This window comes from Lepisosteus platostomus, chromosome 8 (genome assembly GCF_059453375.1).
Source record: "Lepisosteus platostomus isolate fLepPlt1 chromosome 8, fLepPlt1.hap1, whole genome shotgun sequence".
Classification (NCBI taxonomy): domain Eukaryota; kingdom Metazoa; phylum Chordata; class Actinopteri; order Semionotiformes; family Lepisosteidae; genus Lepisosteus; species Lepisosteus platostomus.
In genome coordinates this window covers 40,068,896-40,093,088 of record NC_142618.1, presented here as the reverse complement: position 1 = coordinate 40,093,088, position 24,193 = coordinate 40,068,896, and the positions used below count along the sequence as shown (strand labels likewise).

At 36.4% G+C, this 24,193-nt stretch overlaps 1 protein-coding gene across 2 annotated transcripts in view; it reads left to right on the top strand.

Annotated features, from left to right (window-relative positions):
- LOC148657314 (MAM and LDL-receptor class A domain-containing protein 2) overlaps positions 1 to 24,193 on the top strand; it is a 285,832-nt gene that overhangs the window by 154,708 nt on the left and 106,931 nt on the right. For both annotated transcript variants that reach the window (XM_088643402.1, XM_088643401.1), the window contains exons 82-93: positions 854 to 1,011; positions 2,257 to 2,349; positions 4,302 to 4,509; positions 7,252 to 7,398; positions 7,953 to 8,059; positions 9,607 to 9,780; positions 18,233 to 18,353; positions 20,255 to 20,704; positions 21,126 to 21,266; positions 22,349 to 22,501; positions 23,135 to 23,240; positions 23,636 to 24,003. In XM_088643402.1, coding sequence (XP_088499528.1) covers positions 854 to 1,011; positions 2,257 to 2,349; positions 4,302 to 4,509; positions 7,252 to 7,398; positions 7,953 to 8,059; positions 9,607 to 9,780; positions 18,233 to 18,353; positions 20,255 to 20,704; positions 21,126 to 21,266; positions 22,349 to 22,501; positions 23,135 to 23,240; positions 23,636 to 24,003 — 2,226 coding nt within the window. The remainder of the gene's footprint in view (positions 1 to 853; positions 1,012 to 2,256; positions 2,350 to 4,301; positions 4,510 to 7,251; positions 7,399 to 7,952; positions 8,060 to 9,606; positions 9,781 to 18,232; positions 18,354 to 20,254; positions 20,705 to 21,125; positions 21,267 to 22,348; positions 22,502 to 23,134; positions 23,241 to 23,635; positions 24,004 to 24,193) is intronic.

Sequence of the window (24,193 nt, the reverse complement as noted above, 5' to 3'; positions counted from 1 at the left end):
CACTTATATAGCGCTTTTCTAGACACTCCACTCAAAGCGCTTTACAGGTAATGGGGATTCCCCTCCACCACCACCAATGTGTAGCATCCACCTGGATGATGCGACGGCAGCCATAGTGCACCAGAACGCTCACCACATATCAGCTATTAGTGGGGAGGAGAGCAGAGTAATGAAGCCAATTTATAGACAGGGATTATTAGGAGGCCATGATTGATAAGGACCAAAGGGAAATTTTGGCCAGGACGCAAGGGTTACACCCTTACTCTTTACAAGAAACACCCTGGGATTTTTAATGACCATAGAGAGTCAGCGGGACAGCTCCTGTTTACAGTATAGTGTCCCCGTCACTATACTGGAGCATTAGGACCCACATAGACCGCAGGGTGAGCGCCCCCTGATGGCCCCACTAACACCACTTCCAACAGCAACCATAGTTTTTCCCTATGGTTGCCATAGGTCTCCCATCCAGGTACTGACCAGGTTCACATCTGCTTAGCTTCAGTGGGCTGCCAGTTGTGAGTTGCAGGGTGATATGGCTGCTGGCTATTTGCTTTGAGAGAGTGTCACAATATATAGAGAATCAACTGTGAAATGCATAATGCACATTTTAAATTTTAGCTTTGTAATAAATGTGTAAAAGTTGGTTAAAGATGTAAACATTCCCAGTTTAGTGACTGCTCAGAGCACCTTTTGACAATAGAAAAGCTATAAATAAAGAACTGATTCTGAAGCAATGTTTTCTTTTTATTCTTTAGAAAAATAATTTCTTACGTATTCAGAATTTTTTGGATTTCTGAATTTGGTATTTTTTGTGTTTTGACTGATTTCTTTATTTTCCCTTATTTTCTCATAGGACATTACATGTGGGTTGCAGCTAACAACAATACATTCTCCCAGAGTGTCATCCTTAACAGCTCCAAATACCACTCTTCGGGGCCTAGCTGTGCCTTTCGATTTTACTACAATATTCAGGGAAATAACACACTGAAGCTGTGGTTGCATACAGAAAAGGTGAGAAAACAGAACATTCATTTAAAAAATTCTTCTGTAAATTCAACACTTGAGAAATAACACCAAGTGATAAGTTTATGATAATATTACAGACTCTGGAGAGTCAAAGCTAGTGTAGGTCTCCGTTTGGAGTCCTAAAGTCCTAAAGTGAAGATTGCCTGTTCCACTCTGGTTTAATAAAGCCTACAATATACGTTATAATTGTAGATGGCAGGGGATGGCACACAACTAGCTGAGTACTGCAATGGCTGTGTGGATTTGAAATTGAAAAAGATTTCCTTGGCATGGTTTCACACTTGTGATGTACTGTAGATCACATGTTACATTACAGGAGAAATAAGCAATGTTTATGTGTCTGAAATAGAAATGTTTTCACTGCTTTATTCAGTGAGTCACAGCCCTGCAGGAACATACAGATAGCTAATTTTGAAGGATATTGATTTGGACAGCACAATGGCACAGTGCTTAACATTGCTGCCCCATAGTATTCGGGCCCTTGGCTACTATCTCCATGGAGTTTCTGCTGTCTGAGTGGAGTGCATATTTCTTCAGTGTTCTCTGAGGTTTTCAACGTTCTCTGGTTTCCTCCCACAGTCCACAGACAGGTAGACTGGTACTGTAGGTTAATTGGCTTCTGGGAAAACAGGTGTGAGTGTGTGATTGTTTGTGTGTTTGCCCTTACGGACCTTCATCCCATCCAGACTATAACCTGCCTTGTACAGTACTGTAAGTGCTGTTTGCTTAGATAGGTTCTGGCTCCCTGACTACCCTGAACTGGGAAAAACAGTTAGAAAAGGGGTGGGTGGAGATAATGACATTCTTGTGAAAATCAGCAATTTGCTATAAACCATTCTGATTGTATTTGTTCAGTTCTGCACTGAATTTAGAAACCCCAGTCCCAGTAAGTTGTACAAAGCAACTGATTCCAGAAATTTAGAATCATACAATTTTAACATTGAAATTCAAATATGTACAGTGATAGGTTTCCACTCTAACTAAACTCTTCATTACTGCATTAAAATATCTGTAATCAAGTTCTCCACCCTATCTCTGTGGATTGTTGTATATTTTATGGAATTTGGATGTTTGATTAAGTTGTCTCCTTCATCAGCTGTAGCATTATGAAGTGCTTAATGTTGTAATTGTTAACAACAAAAAGTATATTGTTTTGATAATCAAGGGAAACTGTTTTGTTAATGTTATTTGAAGGTGATGAAGATTAGTAATTGCTTTTGTCCATGACAGGGAATTAAAAAGCTGTTCCATGACAGTAATGAAACACACGATAAATGGTTGGGAGCAGAAATTGAATTTTCAAATTGTCTTGAAGAAGTTCAGGTAAGCAGGAGTGTCAACATGTCTTCTCTGCTATGACACAACACCACCAACTTGTAAACTAGGTCATCATCATCATGATTCTCAGTTTGGGATTGTTTTTTTACAGTAATTTATTACAGGAAAAAACTGAGTTCACTGTCTTCTTGTTATATTTTTAAATACATTGTATTTAACCCACATATTGCAATGAGTGACTGAAAAATAATATACAATTAAAATAACCTTTTAGTCTTCATTTTATATATGCAATTCTCAATATCAGACTTCAGTCATTTAACCAAGGAAATAAATATGTAGTGATCTGAGCATGCCAAAGGTAACATTTAAATGTTATATTCATGGCTGTGCCAGTCATCTGCACAAATTCAAAAATATTAAGCATAGAATATACTGTATGATAGATGTCTCATACAGTGCATACTGTAAATAAAATTCACATACAGTATTCATGTTTGCCTAGGTTGTCGCCTGGGGCTAGGTTGTATGTACACCCAATGCATTACCAATGCATTAGATTTCAGGGGAAAAACAAAGGGACTGGCTTTCTTTTCTGTTTACTTCTGTGATGTTTTGTACAAACTCTTAGCAGCTGTTAGTATTTGGAATAAGAATGAATGTTAAAGATAAAGAATTTTCATGGGACGACATTTATGCCAAGATGAATTTGGCTTCCGGAAATCCTAATCTTTGAATGATTGGTTTCAATTTTGTAAGACTGTAATTGATCAATTGTATACCTAGTCATCTGAAAGTACAGTAGTTCCCAGTCTCCCATCTGTCTGATGCTTTTGTTGAGGACTCGGAGGGTGATAGGATAGAGGGTGTTGTTATACTCTTTTGTTATAAAAATAAAAACTAATAAAAACATCCATATTTACCCAAATATAATCCGCCTCTGAATTTAAGCAGCTCCCAAAATGTTTGTCTGTGGAAAAAATAACTTTTCAAAACACAATGTTTAGGACAACACCACAATGTTAAATCCCATTCCTCATCCTGAAATGAGTTATCCAGCTTTGAATTCCTGAATTGGAATGCCTAGCTTTGTAGCTGCTTCGAGGGCTTTAAACTTTATAATGTATGTTGTGACTGAGAATCTACTTCAAACTGCCTTTCAGCCGGATGGTTCCCATGCTATTCAGGATCAAGTCCTTTTTGAAGGCAAAAGTGTACTGTGAACTCTTGTCCATTTTAGATAACTAAAATTATATTTTTTATCATTTTATTGCAACAACACACTAGAACCAAGCAAAATGGTGATCTGTTACAGTACTATGTACAATTTGAGCAAAATTATATTTTTGAAAAGACATGGTTACTTTGTGATATGGTTATTTTTTCAGAGAAGAACTGAATTATGATATTCAGTATGACACATGCACACACATATTTATATAGTGATATAATAATGCTTTAGTGTGTTTACCTAAGCCTACTTGGGTCACAAGCTTGAATTTTGCACTGTTTAAGTCCATAAACCCCTTCCCCCCTAATTAGTAATAACCCAGAAGTATACTGTATGTCAGTATGAATGGTATGAAGAAATGCACTGACTGTGGCCAGTTTGTTTGAAGTTATTTAAATGAAAAAATGTTCCCTCATATTATGTATCATTATGCCTATGATTGATTACAAAAAGCTGACTGTACAATGCTAATATTGCAGATAAGAAGCCTTATGGATTATGGACTACCTGAAATTGGAAAAAAAAAAAAGAATAAGTAACAATGCTGTCTAGAATATTGTGACTATTCTTAGTATATTCTAAATTAACTATATACTGTAGCAACAATTATATTTGATATTTTCTTCTGAATCAGGGCTTATAACCTTTGAAAAAGACTTTAATAAGTTATTTTAGTTTATAGGTGCTGTTTTGTTTTCTTATATACTGTATCATCGTATCAGATGGAGTAAGATGCATGTCTGATTTGTTTTGCTATGCTTCTCAGATGACTTTTGAAGGAACTATTCTTGACCACAGTGGATACCTAGCTTTGGACAGTTTTCAGTTTTTTAACTGTGAAGTGACAGAATTGTCAGTTCCCTGCCCACTGGGAACATTTGCCTGCAGTGATGGGATGTGTCTCCCTACCTCCTCGCTGTGTGACTATCGCCTGGACTGCTGTGGTGGCACAGATGAAGACACTGAGCTTTGCAGTAAGTTCATTATATTATCTCCTGTATATTTACTGTATTGTGTGTGTAATTGCTTATCATGAAGAATCTGGAACATGTCTATCAGCATCTTAGGGGTACAATGGGTGGTTGAAAAGGAACACAATGCACTTTAAAACACCTTCTACCTGAACTTGAGTTTTTAGAGTTGGGGGAAACTCCAAAACCAACCCAAATAAAAACGTAAAACATTTCTTGAAAATACTGTCTGTATCCATGACTTATCTAGGGGCTCTGAAAATCATAACTATGCAATGTGAAGAAATTAGTGTTAATGATAGGTGATTGTAATGACACTCATTCATATTCAATAACAATTATTTTTTAGTTTTTGTGTTTTGGAAAACATTAGCTGCATTTCAATAAGACTGCTATCTCAGATATGGTCTTTCTCCAGAATACCATATGTGCTGCCCAACACAATAAGCCAAGGATGAATATGGTTAAGGTGTTTTTTTTTCACTCCTTTAATATTAGAAATATATTGTTGTTTAGATTTTGCTTATTTCCTGTGAGGGGAGAGTAATTGATTTTAAAGGAGGAAGAGTGTTTTTATTTTTACATGCAGAGTAAATAAGTTTATTGTGTACATTGGAATCTCAGAATGGTTATTAGCTAAGAGAATAGGGAATTTATTATGTTTTTATTTAGTCACTGTGAATGATTTCTCTATCTCTGACTCTATATCCCTTTCAATTTCAGATGACTATGTAATGAGATTAGGAATATGACGAACAAGAACTTTTTGTTTCTACTGTCAATATACCTGGAGATTATTTTTTTCTATTTATATTTTAGAAAGGCTTTTTATATTACAAATTTTCTATTTGTATATATACTATAGTAAACATATATACTATTTATATGTTTCAATAATTAATTTCAATTTCTATTTAATTACTAAAAGTTGTATTATTAATGTTTTTTTTATTAATAGTATGTGATGCCATGTGAGGCCCTTCCAGCTTTCTATCTGGGAAAGAGAACCTGCCATTTCAATAGTAGAAAATGGCTTTCCCATATTTCATGCTAGGAGAATAAATAGCCTGTGTGTATCAAACAACTTACTGAGGTGCTCTTCACCCTAAAATGGGACTGTAGTTGTTGGAAAAGAAAACTTTTGGCCTGGATTGATCTGGTGGAGTTCCTCCTTGGACTTGTCATAACTCCTGGTCATAACTACCTCCTTCTTCATTCAGCACTCTATTTATTCTGACTGGAGCAGGATGAGCAGCTGATACCTGCTCCATTGATTGCTGGTGTCCCATCTCTTGTGAGCTGGAAATCGCCATCATATGGGGGGGAAGCCTAGAAAACAACTTATGAGGCACAGGGAAAACCATTTCTCTTGAGACACATCCCTACATGGCTTCATAAGTACAGTATAATGTATAGTAATACATGTAAAGTCTCTATGTATTTTTGTATTTACTACTTTCATCCTGTCTGAAGGATATTGAAACAATTTCAGTACATAATCTCTACTGAGATCATGAGTGTACTGTATACTGTATATTCACACAGACTCCACACACAGACACTGTACACTGTATGTATACTTGGACCATTTCCATTTTTTCAAATATCACATTTATAAACTTCCAATATGCTAATTAAATGTTGATAGCCTCCATTTCAATGTTAGACATTAAACAAGGCTGTACCAGGACTGTGTGAGGACAGGACACCAAGGAAATACCAAGTTGCAACTGAAAGTGCTGAAAATGGAACAATTGGTGGCAATATTTCCTCAAGGCCATAATTTTTAAACCAGTGGTCCAGTATGGTAACTGGGGACATAGTGTTATAGGAGGAGCAATCTTTTAGATGAGTCCTTCAACTGAAGTCCCAACTCCTTTTTAAAAGAGTAGGGGTGTTAACCCCAATGTCATGATTAAATTTCTGGGCTTGCAACATCTGATGTGTCAGTCAGATAGTGTTGCTAGAAATCCTCAAGCTTTGACTTTAAAGTATCCGGTTGCAATCCTTGTATTAAACATCTGAGATACAGTATCTGACTCATTTTCTATTAAATTAAATCAATTATGAAAGATATCCTATTCTAGTCCTAAACTTATTCTGGACAAGGTGTTAGTCCCATCTCTTATTTCCTTTAGATAGCTGGAGATGAAAGATTAAAAGGCTTCTGAGTGTACGTATGTGCTTTTAAGGCTCTTTTGACATGACCATTGATGTATTGTGTTAAGAAAGAGTTTTGCTAATAATTCTGGTCTGTTGTAGTGACACTTGCATGGAGGCTGGTATATTCACTTGAAGTCTAGTTGTACAGAATGCTGATGCTCTAAATTGATGTCACTGCAATGTTAATGTGCTGTTCTGTCCTTCTTCCATCTGTCTTATCTGTGAGGATGCTTTTAAAGTTTGATGGATCATGTAATTGAGTATTCCCTGGCAGACTATTACAGAAACATAAAAATGCTTTAACTATGCAGCAGGTAGTTTAAAAAATGGTTCAGACTATCTCAGAATATTGATCGCTTTATTAATTGTTAACGGGATGCATCCCAATGGATCACAAATATATCTGATAATAGCATAAAATATTAATACATTATACTGTACTTCTGTACCATCTTTTCTAAATCACTCTGAGTCTTTCATGTCATATTGGGTTTTTCTTTCATTTCTTTAGATTATTTATGCTGAAACCAATGATATTTTTACTTTAAAACTGTCATGTTAAAAAATGTTTTTTTTTTCCAGGCAATTATACAAGGTGTAGTTTTGAGTCTGACTGGTGTGGCTGGGAGCAGCTGATTTCAGACAATGCTGACTGGATCAGAACACAAGGGAATTCCTCATTCAACCAAGAAGTCCCTGACACAGACCATACCACCAATAGCAGCTCTGGTCAGTACAGGACATGGATATTTCAGGTCCTGAAAAATAAAACATGGCATTAGCCAATTATCTTGTATAAACAGCTTAAATTTCAAGATGTTTTGAAAATGGAAAGAGGCTGCATCTCCTTTGTTTCTTCGTATGTGTCTTTGTGCTGATATAAACATGTATACAAATTGGAAAAGAGAAATACAACAGAATATGCTTAAAAACTTTAGAATTATATCAGCTTTATACAAACAAAGCATGTAGTCAGTAGTACAGAACTCAGAATGTGTAGAAGTGCATAGAAAAGGGAGTGTAGGAGCACAAGAACTTCAGTCAGTCTGTAGTAGAATTACACTTCAGTTGTATTTTCTATTAGCAAGTGAAAGATAAGGAGTGAAAATAGATTCACACCAAAGCCTAAAATAGGCACAGTAAATATGTCTTCTGTTTTATTAAGAGTACAATATTTGTGAACTTTATGAAAATATTACATCCATTGCCAAAACGGATGAGAAATAATCACTGCACGTTTTGTATGTAACCCAAAACAATAACAAGTACATTTTTATTCTCAGGGTCATTTCTTTATGTTAATGGGAGTGTGCTTTCCAACCAGAATGTTGTGGCTCATCTTGGTAGCCCCATATTACAGAAACAGACTGCCAGTTCTCTTGCATGCCAGGTACTGTACTGTTTTGGATTGTGTAGTGGACATTATTGGTATAATAAATCTGAAAATATTAACACTTTAAAATTGATAATTGTCAAAGTACAAAAGTGACCACCATTTGCAGGATCTGAAGTCTACTACACCATCTAGCAATTTGAAGCTGCTGGGGCCTTCTCCCTACAAAAGGTCCATTGTATCCTCCAGAACTACCAGCATCCACAACCCAGCACAAGTTATTCTGCATAACGGCCGGTATTATTCCTCTAGCAATTACATTATATTGCTACTACACCATTAAAGAACAAATCTCATGCATACAAAAATAAAAAAAAATTACCTTCATGGTCCCAAGTAATCCAAATCGTATGTTCCAAAAAGAAAATCCAGAAGCATTACTCTCCTGAAATCAGACCTGTCCTGTATTCTGATGTGGCTCGTTCCGCTGCCCTGACTGAAGTGGGAGCAAAACTCTGTGTAGTACTTTGGTTATCCTAACCATCCTTTTCAATATAAACAGTCCCAAATAGTTTGTGCAATTATGCCCCCCCCCCACCCATCCTGTCTCTCCACAACGGATATAAGGTACAGGGAGGAAGATGATGCCTGAGCTGTCCTCTGCTTCTCTCTGTTAAGTCCCCATTATTTCTGAGGCTAATTCTGTGTTCAGTCCTGCGACCCCCACCGTCCCTACTGGCCAAGGATTATACAGTACTGTATATCCTCACATAACTCCAGGACTTAAAATGACAGGCTGGGAGAGGTGATCACAGGGGGAAGGCAGACCTAACAAGTTGGGATTAATTAAGGAACAGTATGCAGTTGACCAGGTGTAACAGTGCATTGTCCCTTCTCCTTCTGATGCTTGTGCTTCCTTTCTGTCTGATTAAAAAGTAAAAGAAGCACGAAAAGTAAAAAACAGAACACACCAAATCTCAAATGAAACACTGGCCATATTAATGAAACTTAAAATATGTAAAGCCCCCGAAACCACTGCCCATCTGTTCTAGTAGCTGTTTAGTTGGCGACTGTTTTATTGTAAATCATTGGTGTACACAGTGGCTGCAAATCACCTAAAACATACAATTCAGAAAACAAAAGCAATGCCAACACTCCGTAGGACATTTTGCAAATGCAAGGCTTGGCTTTTCATAATGTGTACTTTTTTAGTTTGAGTTTCATCTCTTGAGAATGCGGTTCACATGAAACATACAAAGTGCTCAAGTCCCTAGAAAAACGTGAGGGTGTCTACATACTCAATCGTCAGTCTGAGTAGTCTGGTTAAACCTGCGGTGACCTCTAAGGGTGGCAAAGGGAACCCCTTCTAGGGTCTTAAGCAGTACTGACCTCGTTCAGGCCATGTTAGTGTTATACAGGTATTTTTACAGATAGTTAAATGGAAAGCTCCTACAGTTACTTTACTTGTGTCTTCGTGCTTGACACCTCTTAAGGCTTTGATGTTTTCCCACAAAACATGGATTAAATTAACACCTGATGTACAGTAATTTATTTTAATCTTTCTTTTTTTTATTGACATTGTCTTCCTTTATGTCTTTTGAAAGGTGAGGTTTTGGTACCACCTGTCAAATGGAGCAGCACTGTCAGTCTTCACAAGGACTGCTCTGGGTGGTGATTTAAGGAAGCTAGCCAACTTCACTCAGCCCACAATGAAAGCCTGGATAAATGGAATTGTAGATATAGAGCCCACCTCCATGGAAACCAGAATTCCCTTCCAGGTAAATCTGAGGAATCTAAACTTCTGTGATTCTTTGGTTGTTTCATGATTTCCGTTTCTGTATTTTTTACACAAACATGCAGTATCTACTGTACCTCTATAGTGGTTTTTAAATGTGAGTTTGAACATCCAGTAATTTGAGTTAGTTGTAGTTTTTATTTGTAGTTATTTTTGTTTGTTACAATTGCTTTTATTGTCTGTGATTAGTATGCTCATCTGTTTCTCAGATTTGAACTGGGATTGAGATAAGTTTTGTGATTCTTGTTACAGTGTCTGTTGACATCCTCAGCTACCATATTAAACTGATTTTTAGAAAGTAAAAGGTCAGGGACATAAGGTAGATAAGAGTTGTAAAACTGCAAGTGGTATTCTTTCATTTAACTAATATAATTAAATTCTTAAATGCTACAGTCTCCTCATTTAGGTGGCACACAAAATGCCACGTTTTAAGTTGTGCCCAATTTGCTATCATTCCTACAGTATGACCTCCAGATAACATTTCTCTTTTCCTTACCTTGCCTTTTATATGCTGTGATGGGCTAAATTGACACGTATATAGTTTAGGCAGATCCCATTTGCGGCTGTTTAAATGTTCTTTTTCTCAATTAAGTGAGCACCTCAGGCTCATTTTCATGTACATGGATGAGTGCCTGATTGATTGGAATTACCTTGCCATTTGGACAGTGATTTAAACCTTCCCATTGCATGCCAGGTACTCCTGCAAGGTCTTCTTCCTGTCACAATGCCAAATAGCAATTAGGGTGGGAATAGCAAATCAGACAGAATACTAATAATAGTGCAGCTACTTAAATATAAAAAGGAGTTACAATACCAGTAAGCAGCTGTGTTGACCTAAAACTGGTATGAGCTCTGGATTTTTCACTTGGGATATTGTACTCTTGAGAAAGATTCTTCACTGAGAACACGTCAGTCAAATTCCAAGCTCTAGAAATGGGAATATACAGTGGGCCACTCACATAGGATAAAATTATCTGCCAGATAAATCAATACTGATTGTTGATTATTGGACTTCTTAAAAATAAAATAAAGTAATATTGATATTTGTCTTTTGGAAAGCGTATAGCACACTGGCATCTTTCTGACAGAAATGGTTTTTCTTGCTTGCGGTTTTTGTTTTTGTAATTAGTACATTTATTTTTTAGATTAATAAATCTTAATAAATGAAAACAATTGCTTATCAAATGAGTTTTTAATATCACAAACAGATTCTAAAGAAACCCATTCATCTAAATAGATTAATTAATCTAGAGTCAGCTCAGAAGGCTTGCCACTGTCTTTGGTGTCCATATACAGAATATTAGCACACAGCACAAAAGGCATTTGCAGAGCTTATTATGTATCATATGCACCTAATCCTTCAAACAAAAGAAGAAAAGAGCTGCTCTCTAAAGCTACACAGTGTGCAAAAATTAAACTTTTGTGCTGTTTTGAAGTCAAATACTTTTAAGTAACCAGGAATTCAGTAGTCAACAGCAGCATTGGTACAACAGTCCGCTCTTTGAGCTCTGTTTGGTAGTTAAACATCCAGTAAAAGGAGTTTTCTCATCCAGGTGTTTTTTGAAGGATATCACCTTCAACAACATGGTTGGGTAACTTGCTGCATATTCCATACAACCCTTTGTGTAAAGAAGGTTGCATTCTTGATTTTAAATGCCCTTCCATACATGGTTCGCTGTTTGTGACATGGTTCACAAGCCAACAAAACAACCTAAAAACTGATAAACCTGCTAACCTTCTAAACTACACAGAATATGACCTAAAGTTAAATCTCTGTCTCCATGAATCTGGATGGTATAAAGTAAAGGGAAACTTTACTTTACTTCTCCCTACTTTAAAAATGCATCCATGCATAGGACAGACCATACTTAGCATAGAGAATAGGGATATAGGGAAATTAGAGTTTCCTATAACAGCAGAATGGCAAGCTCTCTTAACAAGGTTCTTAACTCAAACTTAACTCAACTCAAATCTGGTCTGAAAGACTGACTTGAACGAGGATCTCCCTGGCCAGTCTTCTCTCTCCTTATATCTTTCTGTCCATCCCGTCTCCTTCCTTCTCTTTGTCTCTGTCTTTTTATCCTTTCATCCTGGACTGTTGATGACTATTAATGATTTGCCAAGCACTTAATTAACCAAAGTAAACCAGATGATTCCTTTCATCAATATGTCTCAGACCCAGTACAACTCAGTAAAGACCTCAGTTCCTTTCATACTTTGAAGCTTCAGAGAACTGCAGATATTGACAGTAGCTAGATGTTAACCATTGTCTATAAATTCTCAGACAATCAAATAGCCCCTTCAAGTAAGCGTAACAATATTTGATCCTACATCTGTTATATTGATCCCATGAAATAAGAGGTGACCATGATGCATTTGACACAAACTCCTGGTTTAAAATGTACTTGTCCAAATAGTGCACAGTACAACAATGTAGCATGAGGCCAGAGAGGAAAACAGTATGGATGGAGTGTGATAAACACACAGGCAAATTAACACTGAGGTTTGAAGTTTGAGAACCCATGTATTTGTTATACGTTTAGTGTTAAATAGATTTAGGAATACATTTCAATTGAACTTTTAGTTCATTTAACCAAAATCAAAACAGACTCAATGACAGAGTTACTTGGAATTTGAATTTGCATAATACATGCAGCCACACCTGAATACTGGTTATTGAGACAACACCTTTAGTAAGCTACATGACCAAAATCTCTAGTTATTACTGCTAATAAGAGGCAATGAAGTAGCTGAATTGAATTAGTTTTGTGGGTGCTTAAAGAGGGAATACAAATTAAGATTGTAGAGACAGAATAGTATTATGAGCAAAGGTCATTGAGACAGGGAAATTCAGCAGGTAATTATTACATTTGTACCTTGTTTACTATCTAAATGCTACATAACTTTCAGATATCAACATAACTGGCTTCTCTACAAGATTTTCTGATGCTTTCACTTTTGCAGTGTTTTGGTTTTTGACCGTACTTTTGTATCTGTTCCTGCAAAATACAGGGTTCTGAAGATGTTCCTCTTTAGCACACTTTGCATTATTGCATGGGTCTCAGGATGCAGAATAAGATAGTAAAGTGTAGAAACCCTTGCTTGATTGAAGCCCTCACAGTATTTTCTTTTTTGAAACAAGAAATAACTATGGAAGCCTGTTTCCGCCAGGAATGAAAAAAAACGCGTTATGGTATCTCAGAATTCCGGCTTAGTAACTCAGAATTGCGACTTAGTATCTCAGAATTGAGAGTTAGTAACTCAGAATTGTGACTTAGTAACTCAGAATTGCGACTTAGTATCCTAGAATTCTGACTTTGTATTTTAGAATTGTGACTTAAAAACATAGAATTATGACTTTATATCTCGTACTTGCAACTTTATATCTCACATTTACGACTTCGAAATAGCCCATATTTCATTGTCTGTCCTTTTGTTATTGTAATGGATTCGGGTTCTAGGGCTTGTGCCCTCGCCATTCCCACCCTAGTTCGTGCCTCACTGCATTGGCTCGAACCCAGGTCTTGCCATCTGAGCTAAAGAAGACCTTCTTTTTTAAGTAAAAAAAGGACATACAATGGAAATATGTAAAAAGTATAATTTTCAGCTTTTATAATTGTGAATTCCTCTGGATGTGAAGTGTCTATTTCTGTATCTTATGTCATATTCTGTCTCCGTTTTTGTATTTCTGGTGTTTAAATAAAAACGTTTTTAAAAAGCCCACTGTCCACTATTCCATCCAGGTACTATGGAAGCCTCACTGGTGGAAATGGGATTCCATAAAAATTAGTTTGATTAATTTGATTTTTATCAGGGCACTGTACAAGACAAGTCTTGAGGCCTATAGATCCTATGATCCTGTATGATTCATAAATATATTGTAACGGAACGGCCGACATACAGGTTGTACGATCTGGTTGCAGTGTGGTGACCACCCTCCACGTGGCACCGCCCTCCCCTGCGCATAACAGGGATGCTGGCCGCCGGGGCTAAAGAAAGTGTTCTTTAGCTCAGCTGGCAAGACCTGGGTTCGAGCCATTGCATTGATGCATGAAGTAGGATAGGAGTGGCGAGGGCACAAGCCCTAGAACCCGAATCCGTTACAATAACAAAAGGACAGACAATGAAATATGGGCTATTTCCAAGTTGCAAATGTGAGATATAAAGTTGCAATTACGAGATATAAAGTCGTAATTCTGAGTTTTTAAGTCGCAATTCTGAGATATAAAGTCGCAATTCTGAGATATAAAGTCGCAATTCTGAGTTAATAAGTCTGAATTCTGAGTTAATAAGTCCGAATTCTGAGATACTAAGTCGGAATTCTGAGATACTAAGTGGCAATTCTGAGATACCATAGCGCGTTTTTTTTTACTCCCTGGTGGAAACGGGCTTCCATAAATAACAGATAGAAAAGTGATAAATATTTGTGCAACATTTGCAATGAGTACTGAGTTACGATTTTAAACAGTTTAAATTTTTAAGTAATTACATTTGTATGAATTTGTGTAGCAAAATCTCCAGTGAACCTTTTCAAAAGACACATTGAGAAGGTAGTCACTTTGCCAGGCTCTTAGTAGAGCAATTACTGCTTTAGCCATTGTTCAGTGCCATATAAACTTTGGGTAGATGTTAAATGAGGTACAGTATGAGGTATGGAGGTATGTTCACTGTTATTTTTTGATGCAAGTCTTTTCTTTTGTTATTAATACAGAGCGCTACTTTTCTAGATAATAAACAAATCTAGATGAACAAAACAACAAAATAAATGGTACAAATCTTGCAAAACAATGTAATACATAAATAGTATAAAAATAAAAATAAAAAGTATTCTGAACCCTTGGTTTCCCAACCTTTATTTCTCAATTTGCAATCCATATCCATTAAATCGCTCTCTACTTTCAGTCAAGCAGTTCAAATGCTAATCATACAAAAAAACATAATAATACAATGAGCTTATAATGGTACAGTTGTAACCCTATTACTTTTTCACTCCACAAACAAATGCTTTGGTATTCCTATCTCAGCTGGAGTGACTTTTTTTTTAAATTGAATATACTAAACAATGTATATTTTAATGTATACAGTATATGCAGTTTTTAATGTACTTTACTTTTCAGATGCAATTCACATTAAAAAATTAGCTTCAAAAGCCTGTTGTGAGAAAATGCATGGCAAGTGGCTATAGAAGAAATCCAAAAGATCAGATTTATGCACATCTTTCACTTGCTCTCTTATTGTAATTAGTTTGGAAGTTTTGACGTGCTGATTATGACTATGTTAAGTTTATACTTTATAAAAGTATAACTTTATGAAAAGCTATAATTTTTAACCTTTTCTCTGAATAACTGCTGTCATTGTTGTAAAAACTGAACTTTTTAAAATTCACTTAGAGAATATTAATATGGAATCATGTAACTAAAGAAATTTTTATAGCTAAAAAAACTTTCTTAATGTCACTAACAATATTAATTTAAGTGTCTGAATTTTATATATTTATATAGCTGTTGTAGTACCATATTCCACTTTATGTTTTAACATTTGCTTCAGTTTCTTTGACTTGTTCACTGTGCACTGTGTTAACACAAAGCAAGGTGACTGTTCAGTGACATGAAAGCTACAGTACAGTCAGGCAGACAGATTTTAAATTCTTGAAACAAAATTAGCTGTTTTTTTATAATTTTGAAACCTTGGATGGTATACCTCAGGGACAAATCTATAGCATGATTAAAACAAAACACCTGCTGGGTCTCCTAACATTCCACATACATTTATCACATGAAGTCATATCACTAGCATGCATGTCAATAAACTGCAGTGCAATCGTATGCTGTATAAATATACCTTATATACAGTATGATACCGCAAAGTTTTAAAGCCATTACAGTACAGTATGTGAGAAACATATTTTTCATAATAAAAATTGGAAGATAAATTGTTTGCTGATTACTCATTGCTGAAATTTGCATTAAGACAAAATATAGATTTTCTCAACCTTAAAGAGGCACTTCACATCAGCAACAAGCTACAGTATAATAAAAACCTAGTTTTTTATATATCCAACTGATTTTGTTTTGTAAAATAGCCCTACTTTCTTTATTATTTTAATATTTAACATACTTTAATATTATAAAAATTAATAAACAACCTAAATTCTATAATTGGAACAAGATTGTCTCAAAGGGCTCAGCACAGACTGGGATTTAAAACCAGGCATTTTCTGGCAACAGCCCAAATGCTTTCATACGCCACATTAAGCATTCACTGCTCCACGTGGCAGGTTTAGTAGTGTAGTACTACAACAGGGGGTACTTTAGAAAGACAAGTGCTAACAAGAGAGAAAGTATGTCTGATGAACATCTTATGAGACTGACTCTTTAAAGTAAAAAACAATATATTTTAATTAAAAAAGTTCTAAGATTGACAACATCCAGCATCACATTCTCTCCACTACGGATATAATTTCCATACCTCCTCCCTCCTCATCCAACTTCTCTGGTTCCCGTCTCTCCAGCTTCTCTCTTCTTGACTCAGCATCCCTAAACAAACTAGTTACGCGCATGAAACCCACCACATCTATTTTAGATCCCATTCTCACCACTTTATTCCAGTCCTGTTTATCTTCTTTCTGTCCCATTGTCCTCAATATTATACATGAATCCTTGAGCACCGGCATTGTACCAACGGTCCTCAAAACTGCTGCTATTACCCCCGTGCCAAAGAAGCCTAACATGGCTCTCGACAATCTTAACAACTTTCGCCCCATCTCCAACTTACCCTTTCTCTCTAAAATTCTAGAACGTGCTGTCACACTTCAGTTACATAACCACCTCATGACAAACAACCTTTTCGAACCCCTCCAATCTGGCTTCCGTCAACTTCACAGCACAGAAACTGCCCTGGTCAAAGTCACCAATGATCTCCTAATAGCTTCTGATTCTGGTTCTCTTTCCATACTCATCCTTCTTGATCTCAGTGCTGCCTTTGACAATGTTGGCCATAACATCTTACTTTCTCGTCTCGAGACTGTGTTTGGAGTCTTTGACACTCCCCTCAAATGGTTTAAATCTTACCTCACTGATCGCTGTCACTTTGTCTCTCTCAATGGGTACAGGTCTGAAATTGGTCTTGTCAAGTCTGGTGTCCCCCAGGGCTCAATACTGAGCCCCTTGCTCTTCAGCATTTAGATGTTCCCACTTGGTCAGCTTTTAAGATCACACGGCCTCAGCTTTCATTTTTACGCTGACGATACTCAAATATACATCCATACCAAACCTGACACTGATGTGGCTGTCTCTATTCTATCTATTTGCATCTCTGACATAAAAATTTGGATGACTCAAAACTTCCTTCATCTTAACTGTGACAAGACTGAAGTCATGCTTATTGGTACCCCCCATCAACTTCATAAAGGCAGTCCTGTAACCCTATCTGTAGATGGCTCTGTACTTGAGCTTCAATCAAAATTGAAAAACCTTATATTCGATTCTGGCTTAACATCCGACCCAAATGTATAGAATACTGTCAAAACATCTTTTTTTCACCTTAGAAATATCACAAGACTATGCCCTATGCTATCATTAACTGTGGCTGAAAAGCTGATCAACATATTTGTATTCTCTCGAATTGACTACTGCAATGCTCTACTCGCTGGGGTATCTAAATCTACTCTGAACAAACTGCAGTATGTCCAAAATTCAGCAGCCAGAATCCTGACCAGGTCTAGTGCAAGTGTTCACATTACTCCTATCCTGGAGTCCTTGCATTGGCTTCCGGTCAAATTCCGCATAGACTTTAAAATCCTCATGCTCACCTATAAGGCTTAACATGGCTTGGCACCTCAATACCTGTCTGAACTATTATCACCTTACTCCCCACCTTGCAACATCCGCTCTTCAAATTCTGCCCTCCTTACTGTCCCACAAACCCGTCTACTTTGTATGGGCGACAGTGCCTTCTCCTGCTATGCCCCCAAGCTCTGGAACTCTTTGCCCCAGGATATCAGAGAGTCACCTTCTCTAAACTCCTTCAAATCCAGACTCAAAACCTTCTTCTTCAGAAAAGCCTTTACTTAACTGGTTCCATTCTTCACCCCTCTGCTCTTCTTAGTACCACCTTCCGCGGTCTCCTCTATTGTTATTGTTGTATTGTTGTAATTGTAATTGTATCTTATCTTGTGAAATCTTCTTATTTATTGTTGTAGTCTTCTTATTTATTGTTATTGTCATCCTGTAAAGCGCTTTGAGAAGCCACCTTTAAAGGCGCTATATAAAATAAAGTTTATTATTATTATTATTATTATTATTATTATTATTATTATTATTATTATAAAATGTGTTTGTAGGCTTAACATAAATTTGTTAACTTCTGTATGGCAACAGATAGTAATGGAAATGTGAGCATTGTGAATTTTACTTATTTTTCTCTTTTCATTACAGATAATTTTCCAGGCCTCTCTCAATTCAGCTAATGCAACCATTGCTGTAGATGATATTAGTGTGGCACCACAGTGTTCTTCTACGAATGTATCCCTCCCGGAGACCACAACAGAGCACAAAGGCAAGTGGTGCTTTCCCAGAAAAAGTGCCTACTTTACACACCTGTCTTTCTTTTGCTGAAGCTTCAGTCATGTTCTGTACTGTAATAATAATAATAATAATAATAATAATAATAATAATAATAATAATAATAATAATAATAATAATAATAATAGTGATACTGGAACAAATATGCTGTTAAATATTGGGGTGCTGATTCAACCAAGATCCCAGCATAATCCACATATTTGAAAACCATTTAATTATGTTGTGTACCACAGTACCTATTAAATTGAAATTTGTTCAATTTAATCACAAACCAAAGATTTTTTTTAATTTTGCACCAGAAAATCTGGTGCTTTAATTTGTATACCCATGTAATATGGGCATATACCACTATGTGACAGACTGTCCATTACACAAATTGTTCTCATTCAAGCTTTAATGAATTAATTGATAACCTAGTGATTATCACTGTAAACTGTAGTTTGCCTCAGATACACTGTCATTGCTACACAAACAGTTTGATGCACAATCATTATTTTGTTCTTACAACTCAAACTACAACAGACCTTGAAACAGCTGCACTGATTAAATTAAAACCTGGTTGGTTTCATCACAGTTCAATTTACAGATTGCAGCGATAATGACTTTGAGAAACTGAGAATTGAAAGCCTCTGTTTGGAAACAATAAAGTATTAACTGTTTAAAAGACAGATTTAAATTCTTGGACTTCTTGATTGAATATAAGGTCTAACACTAAAATAATGTTCTTAAGCACAGCAGCCTGCAATAAATTAAAATTAAATGTACAACTGTAACCCCAACTAGAATTCCATCCCTCATTTTTAGATAATTATGCATTTCTGATAGGGGTGGTAGGGCACACACACAAATAATTTAGAGACAACTGGAGAACCTGATGAGGGTCTACATGAATGTGAGGAGAGTATTTACACCCCACACAGAGGTTTGTATACTCTTGTCCACCAGGACAACAGGCAGGAATTAATTCCATGATGCAAGAGCTGTGAGGCAACAGCACTAATCACCTGCCATTCACAAACCACAAACTCTGCTTTGTATCCTGTCACTAGTTTTTCTTGGAAGACAAAAGACACCTCTATCAAACAAAATGCCAGTACTAGTGGGCTAAGGCCTGTTTGTTCATGAGATTGATGTCATACCAGTAGTATTTCAGACCACTACTAACTGCAATTAGAAGTTTAAATAATTGAAATGTTTGAAATATTCTGTAGAATCCAGTTATCATCATATTCCCATTTATTAAATATAGGCTTTCTACTTTTATAATAAAATCTTTAACTGCTACACAAGCATATAGTGAAACTTAATTATAATTTTAATTAATGTGTTTATTAATTTAATGGAATTAGCACTGTTTAGTTGCTCATGAACATGCTATAATTCAGAGACTGAAATTGATAGAGCAATTAATCAAATAAAGTATTAATTCCAGGTTTAAAATGTCAAACACCAGTTTTAATCAATTGATATTGTAATTAAAAAAAACACTCTGAAATCAATATTGCGATCCTCTCTGATCAAAAACTGCCTGATGGTGGCTATGTGTAAACAATTCATGTGAACACTGCCTGAATTTCTGTTCACTTGAAAAGCATAGAATTATTGGCAGTTAGATGAGCAACAGATGTGGTTCCAGTGCTATGTTTCTACACATGTTTTGTGCAGCACATGAAATGTGACATGTAATGTTGTCCATCTTACAAAAATCCATGCATGTAACAGGACAGGGTTCTTCTTTTTTTTCACTTGTAGCCTTTCACCTTTATCAGCTGCTTATAAACCCGCAACTGTACTTAGGATAAATCATTTTGGTATATTTGAATCATGTCATCTCATTAAATTAAATTTTCTTATTCAATATTTTTTTTCTTACAGATTATGGGCAGGTCGTGCTTCTTACAAATCAGTCTCTTCCACATCAGCATGGACTGACAATTGACAAAAATGGCAAAGCCTTTGTTGGAGTTGTTGCTGACTATCCTGCCTCAGTTTTCATCTTGTTGTCACCTAGTTTATACCAGAATGTCACTGGCACATATTCTTTCAAGTCTGCACTGAACAGCTCTCTCTATCTATGCCATTCCCTCACTGGATCTGGGCACGGGAATGCCGAATTGTCCGTCAAACAGATTTCCACTGGCAGTGAAGTTACAGTCCAAGCCTCCTTTTGGGTGAAAGAAAGTCAGTGGTTCCCTGGAGTTGTTACTGTGGAGCCAGTCATCCTTCCTGGTTTTTACCTCATCCATGTAGACACAGTTGTTTCTTTGGCAAAAGATAATGGAAGCCAAACCTTCAAAAAGAGTGCTAGCTGGGAAATCGCTGCAGGTAAAGATTTCTAAGTGGAATATGTGGTCCTGGATAGTTTGTTCGTTTCTTTTTTTGTTGGTTTTGTTGGGTTACTGACAGGATACTTAGTCTTAATTATGTCTTTTTGAGTTCACTTATTTAAAATAATTATTCAAAAATGGTTTCTAGAAAAGCTTTCCTTACAATTTAAATGTAAAAAAATAAAAATGTCTTTTAATAGCCTATAAATAGTAAATTAACTGCATAACAATGACAACAACAATAATAATAGCTAGTTTAATTTATTGTGGTAATTTAATTATAATCTCTAGATTGCTCCCTTGCAGTGATTTAGTTTTCACGGTTTCACAATACAAGATTCATTTTTGAGCTTCATTATTGCTCAATTTAGTTGTCTGCCTTTTTTCAATTCACCAACACAAAATCATTTATTTTTCAGCAAATATCTCCACCACAGTTCCTCCCCCACCTCATTGCCCACCGTCTTCCTTTCGCTGTCACAGTGGGGAATGCATCCATGAGGAGAGAGTCTGTGATTTTACAGTAGACTGTCACAGTGGGGACGACGAAGCTGGGTGCCGTGAGTAATTGTGAAAAACTCTTGGAACTGAATCTCCTGGAGAGCTCACATTGGAAATAGCCAGTTATTGTTTTTTTTTACCTTCCTCATCATTTTTAAGTCAATAATTCTGAATAAAATTAGCTTTAGCAGTGCAGTGTTTTCCTAAATTCCTATCTTGCCAGAGGACTGTGGTCACATTTCTTTAAAAGCCAACACCATCAGCGCCTAATGGCATAGACCTGACTCCAGTTTAAAATGTCTGGAGGTTTTCTCACTTTCCATTCGAGAACTAAAATGTTAACTAAGATAATCCCAACCCAAAAAAATTAAAGCAGTTCTTGAACATTAAGAAGAATATTCTTCATGCTAATCTTTGCTTTAGGAATTGCTGGAATACGTTCTTTAGCATTCTCAGCATAGTTTCAGTATTAATTATGTATTTGTACAGATAAGGATAGACATATACTTACAAAATAAATTCTGTTGTATACAGTAGTTGCAGGAATTGTGAGTCAGTCTTGGAAACATTTCACATATGAATAGTATTTGCTTTTAGTAGTTCAGGTGGGTAGCTGCATCAGTATGCGTAGGCTGCAAAGGAACAAGTAATAGGTTTATTCCATGCTGAAAAGAGAAGAAAGGAAATGCAGCGTTTTGGCTGTGGAGCTTTCTTCAGGTGTAAGGAAGGCTCCAATAAGGCTCACACCCGAAGAAGGCTCCACAGCCGAAACATTGTGTTTCCTTTCTTTCTTCCTTATTCAGCATGGAATAAACCTAATACTTGTTCCTTGTGTATTTGCTTTCATGAATAATAGCTTTAGTAGCTTCTCTTCTAAATTTAATAGTGAATGTTGTCCAACAAATTCTTTTTCAAGAGTAATTCCTGCTTTACTTACTAATCTACACGATACAATCTTTCAAAAATTAAATGAGATTCAAATCGTACAGTACAATAAATTAAGATTTATTTTTATTTATCATTTGTGCAGCAACATTTCAGTTATGTCATAGATGTCTACCTTGGCATCCACTTTGACCAGTGTAGATCTGCGGCACACTTTTGCACTGTGCTGAAGTGTGTGCTGATGTTTTTGTTGCAGCCACCTGGTGTGATTTTGAAGAGGACTCTTGTGGATGGTATGAGTTTGCTGCAGGAGATGGCTTTGACTGGATCAGAAGCTCTCACATATCTGTCCCTCCAGATTTCCGAGACCAATCACCCCCACAGGACCACACTACAAATACAACTGAGGGTATGTAGGCAGACCACATGCAGGAATGGGGAAAAATTTATCCAAACCTCCAAGTATTTACCACAGGATATTCTGTAACTGTGTGTGAAATTCCTCAGACCCAAGGGGATCGTGCTGCTGTTTAATGTAAATAAATGATTTAGAATGTCCTGTACTTTCATTTGCTACTTGCTTGTTTTTTTCTGATTATTATGTAAGTTTCAGCATTGTCAGCATTTGTATATTTATTAAAGTAGTAGTGAGGTTTAAATTTGCTTCTGGCCTAAATAAATATTTGTTGGTATACAGTACTTTTGGTTTCCACAACCTCTGCATTTTCCTCATAGAACCTACTATGTTCCTTCTATCACAAATAATTTATATGACATAGCCTTTCAGTCTGCACTCAAGCACTAAATATAATACTTGAAAATGAGAGACATTACAGTACACAGTAAGAATTTACTGAATTACAATCAGATACTATATAATGGATGTGGATTGAAAAATTCTGCTCCCAATTTTAAAAATTAAAAAGAAACTTAAAACTAAAAGTTTGGTATTGTATTTATTGATTGTTGATACCTATTTTATTGTATGCCTAATACATGCTGTGTTTTACAAACACTTGTATCTTTATTTCAATCTCTACAGGGCATTTTATGTTTGTTCTGAAAAACAGCAGCAGCTTTTCACAAAAGGCCCTTCTAAGGAGTCCAAAGTACAGTCAGTCTGCATCAGGCTGTACCGTGTCATTCTGGTAAAATAAAATACTTTTACGCATCTACGAATTTAAGACCCTTTGATCTTATTTTTTTTAAAGCAATACTTTTAAAACTAATTAATCTCACTAGGTTCTGTACAGAATTATTAAATTGATGGAAAAATTAAATCCAATCACCTTGGCAGGAGATTCATACTGGTGTGGTTTCCTCCTAATGCAGTGCTGCTCCCTTATGTCCTTGTTTAGATACAATCCATATCTGTCTTTAATCAGTGTGCACAATTCTGAAAGCTTTTAATTTTGCTGTATTCTGCTGACATGAAGTCTGATTAGCTGACTATTGGATCAAGGGAAAGAAACCCTTGAGATCTAAGCTTCTGAGAGCAGTTGTTGATTACCCCCAATGTAAAGAACCTGCTCTGGTCTTTCAGGCATTACAATTATGGGCTTGCTGTTGGAGCAGCTGACATGTATTTACGGATTGATGGAGTGGAGAACATCACCGTTGTGTGGAGGACCCTATACAACCAGGGAGACCAGTGGCTGAAGGTGGTCATTCAGCTTGGTCGCCTGACACAGCCTTTCCAGTTCTCATTAGCCAAGCTCAGCCTCGGCTTTTTCGATGGTGTGTCCGCCTTGGATGATATCTACTTTGAAAACTGCTCCCTTCCTCCACCCTCAGCCAACTGTGCTGGCCCCAGTCAGTTCCACTGCAGAGAGACGCGGGGCTGTATTGACCACCTCCTGCTCTGTGACCTTGTGGATGATTGTGGAGATGGATCAGATGAAGAAAACTGTGGTAGGTGATTACATTCTCATTTAATTTAATTAACATTTTGCACTTTCTGTTAGTGCAGTTTGAAACTGTGAAATGAAACTGCTTCAGGCTGAAAATATTAGGCATGTTTCGAGCAAATTGGTGGTTACTTGGCTCTCTGGAGTAAAATTGACCAATGAGTAATTGAAGTATTTTGAAATCCTTCAAAAGT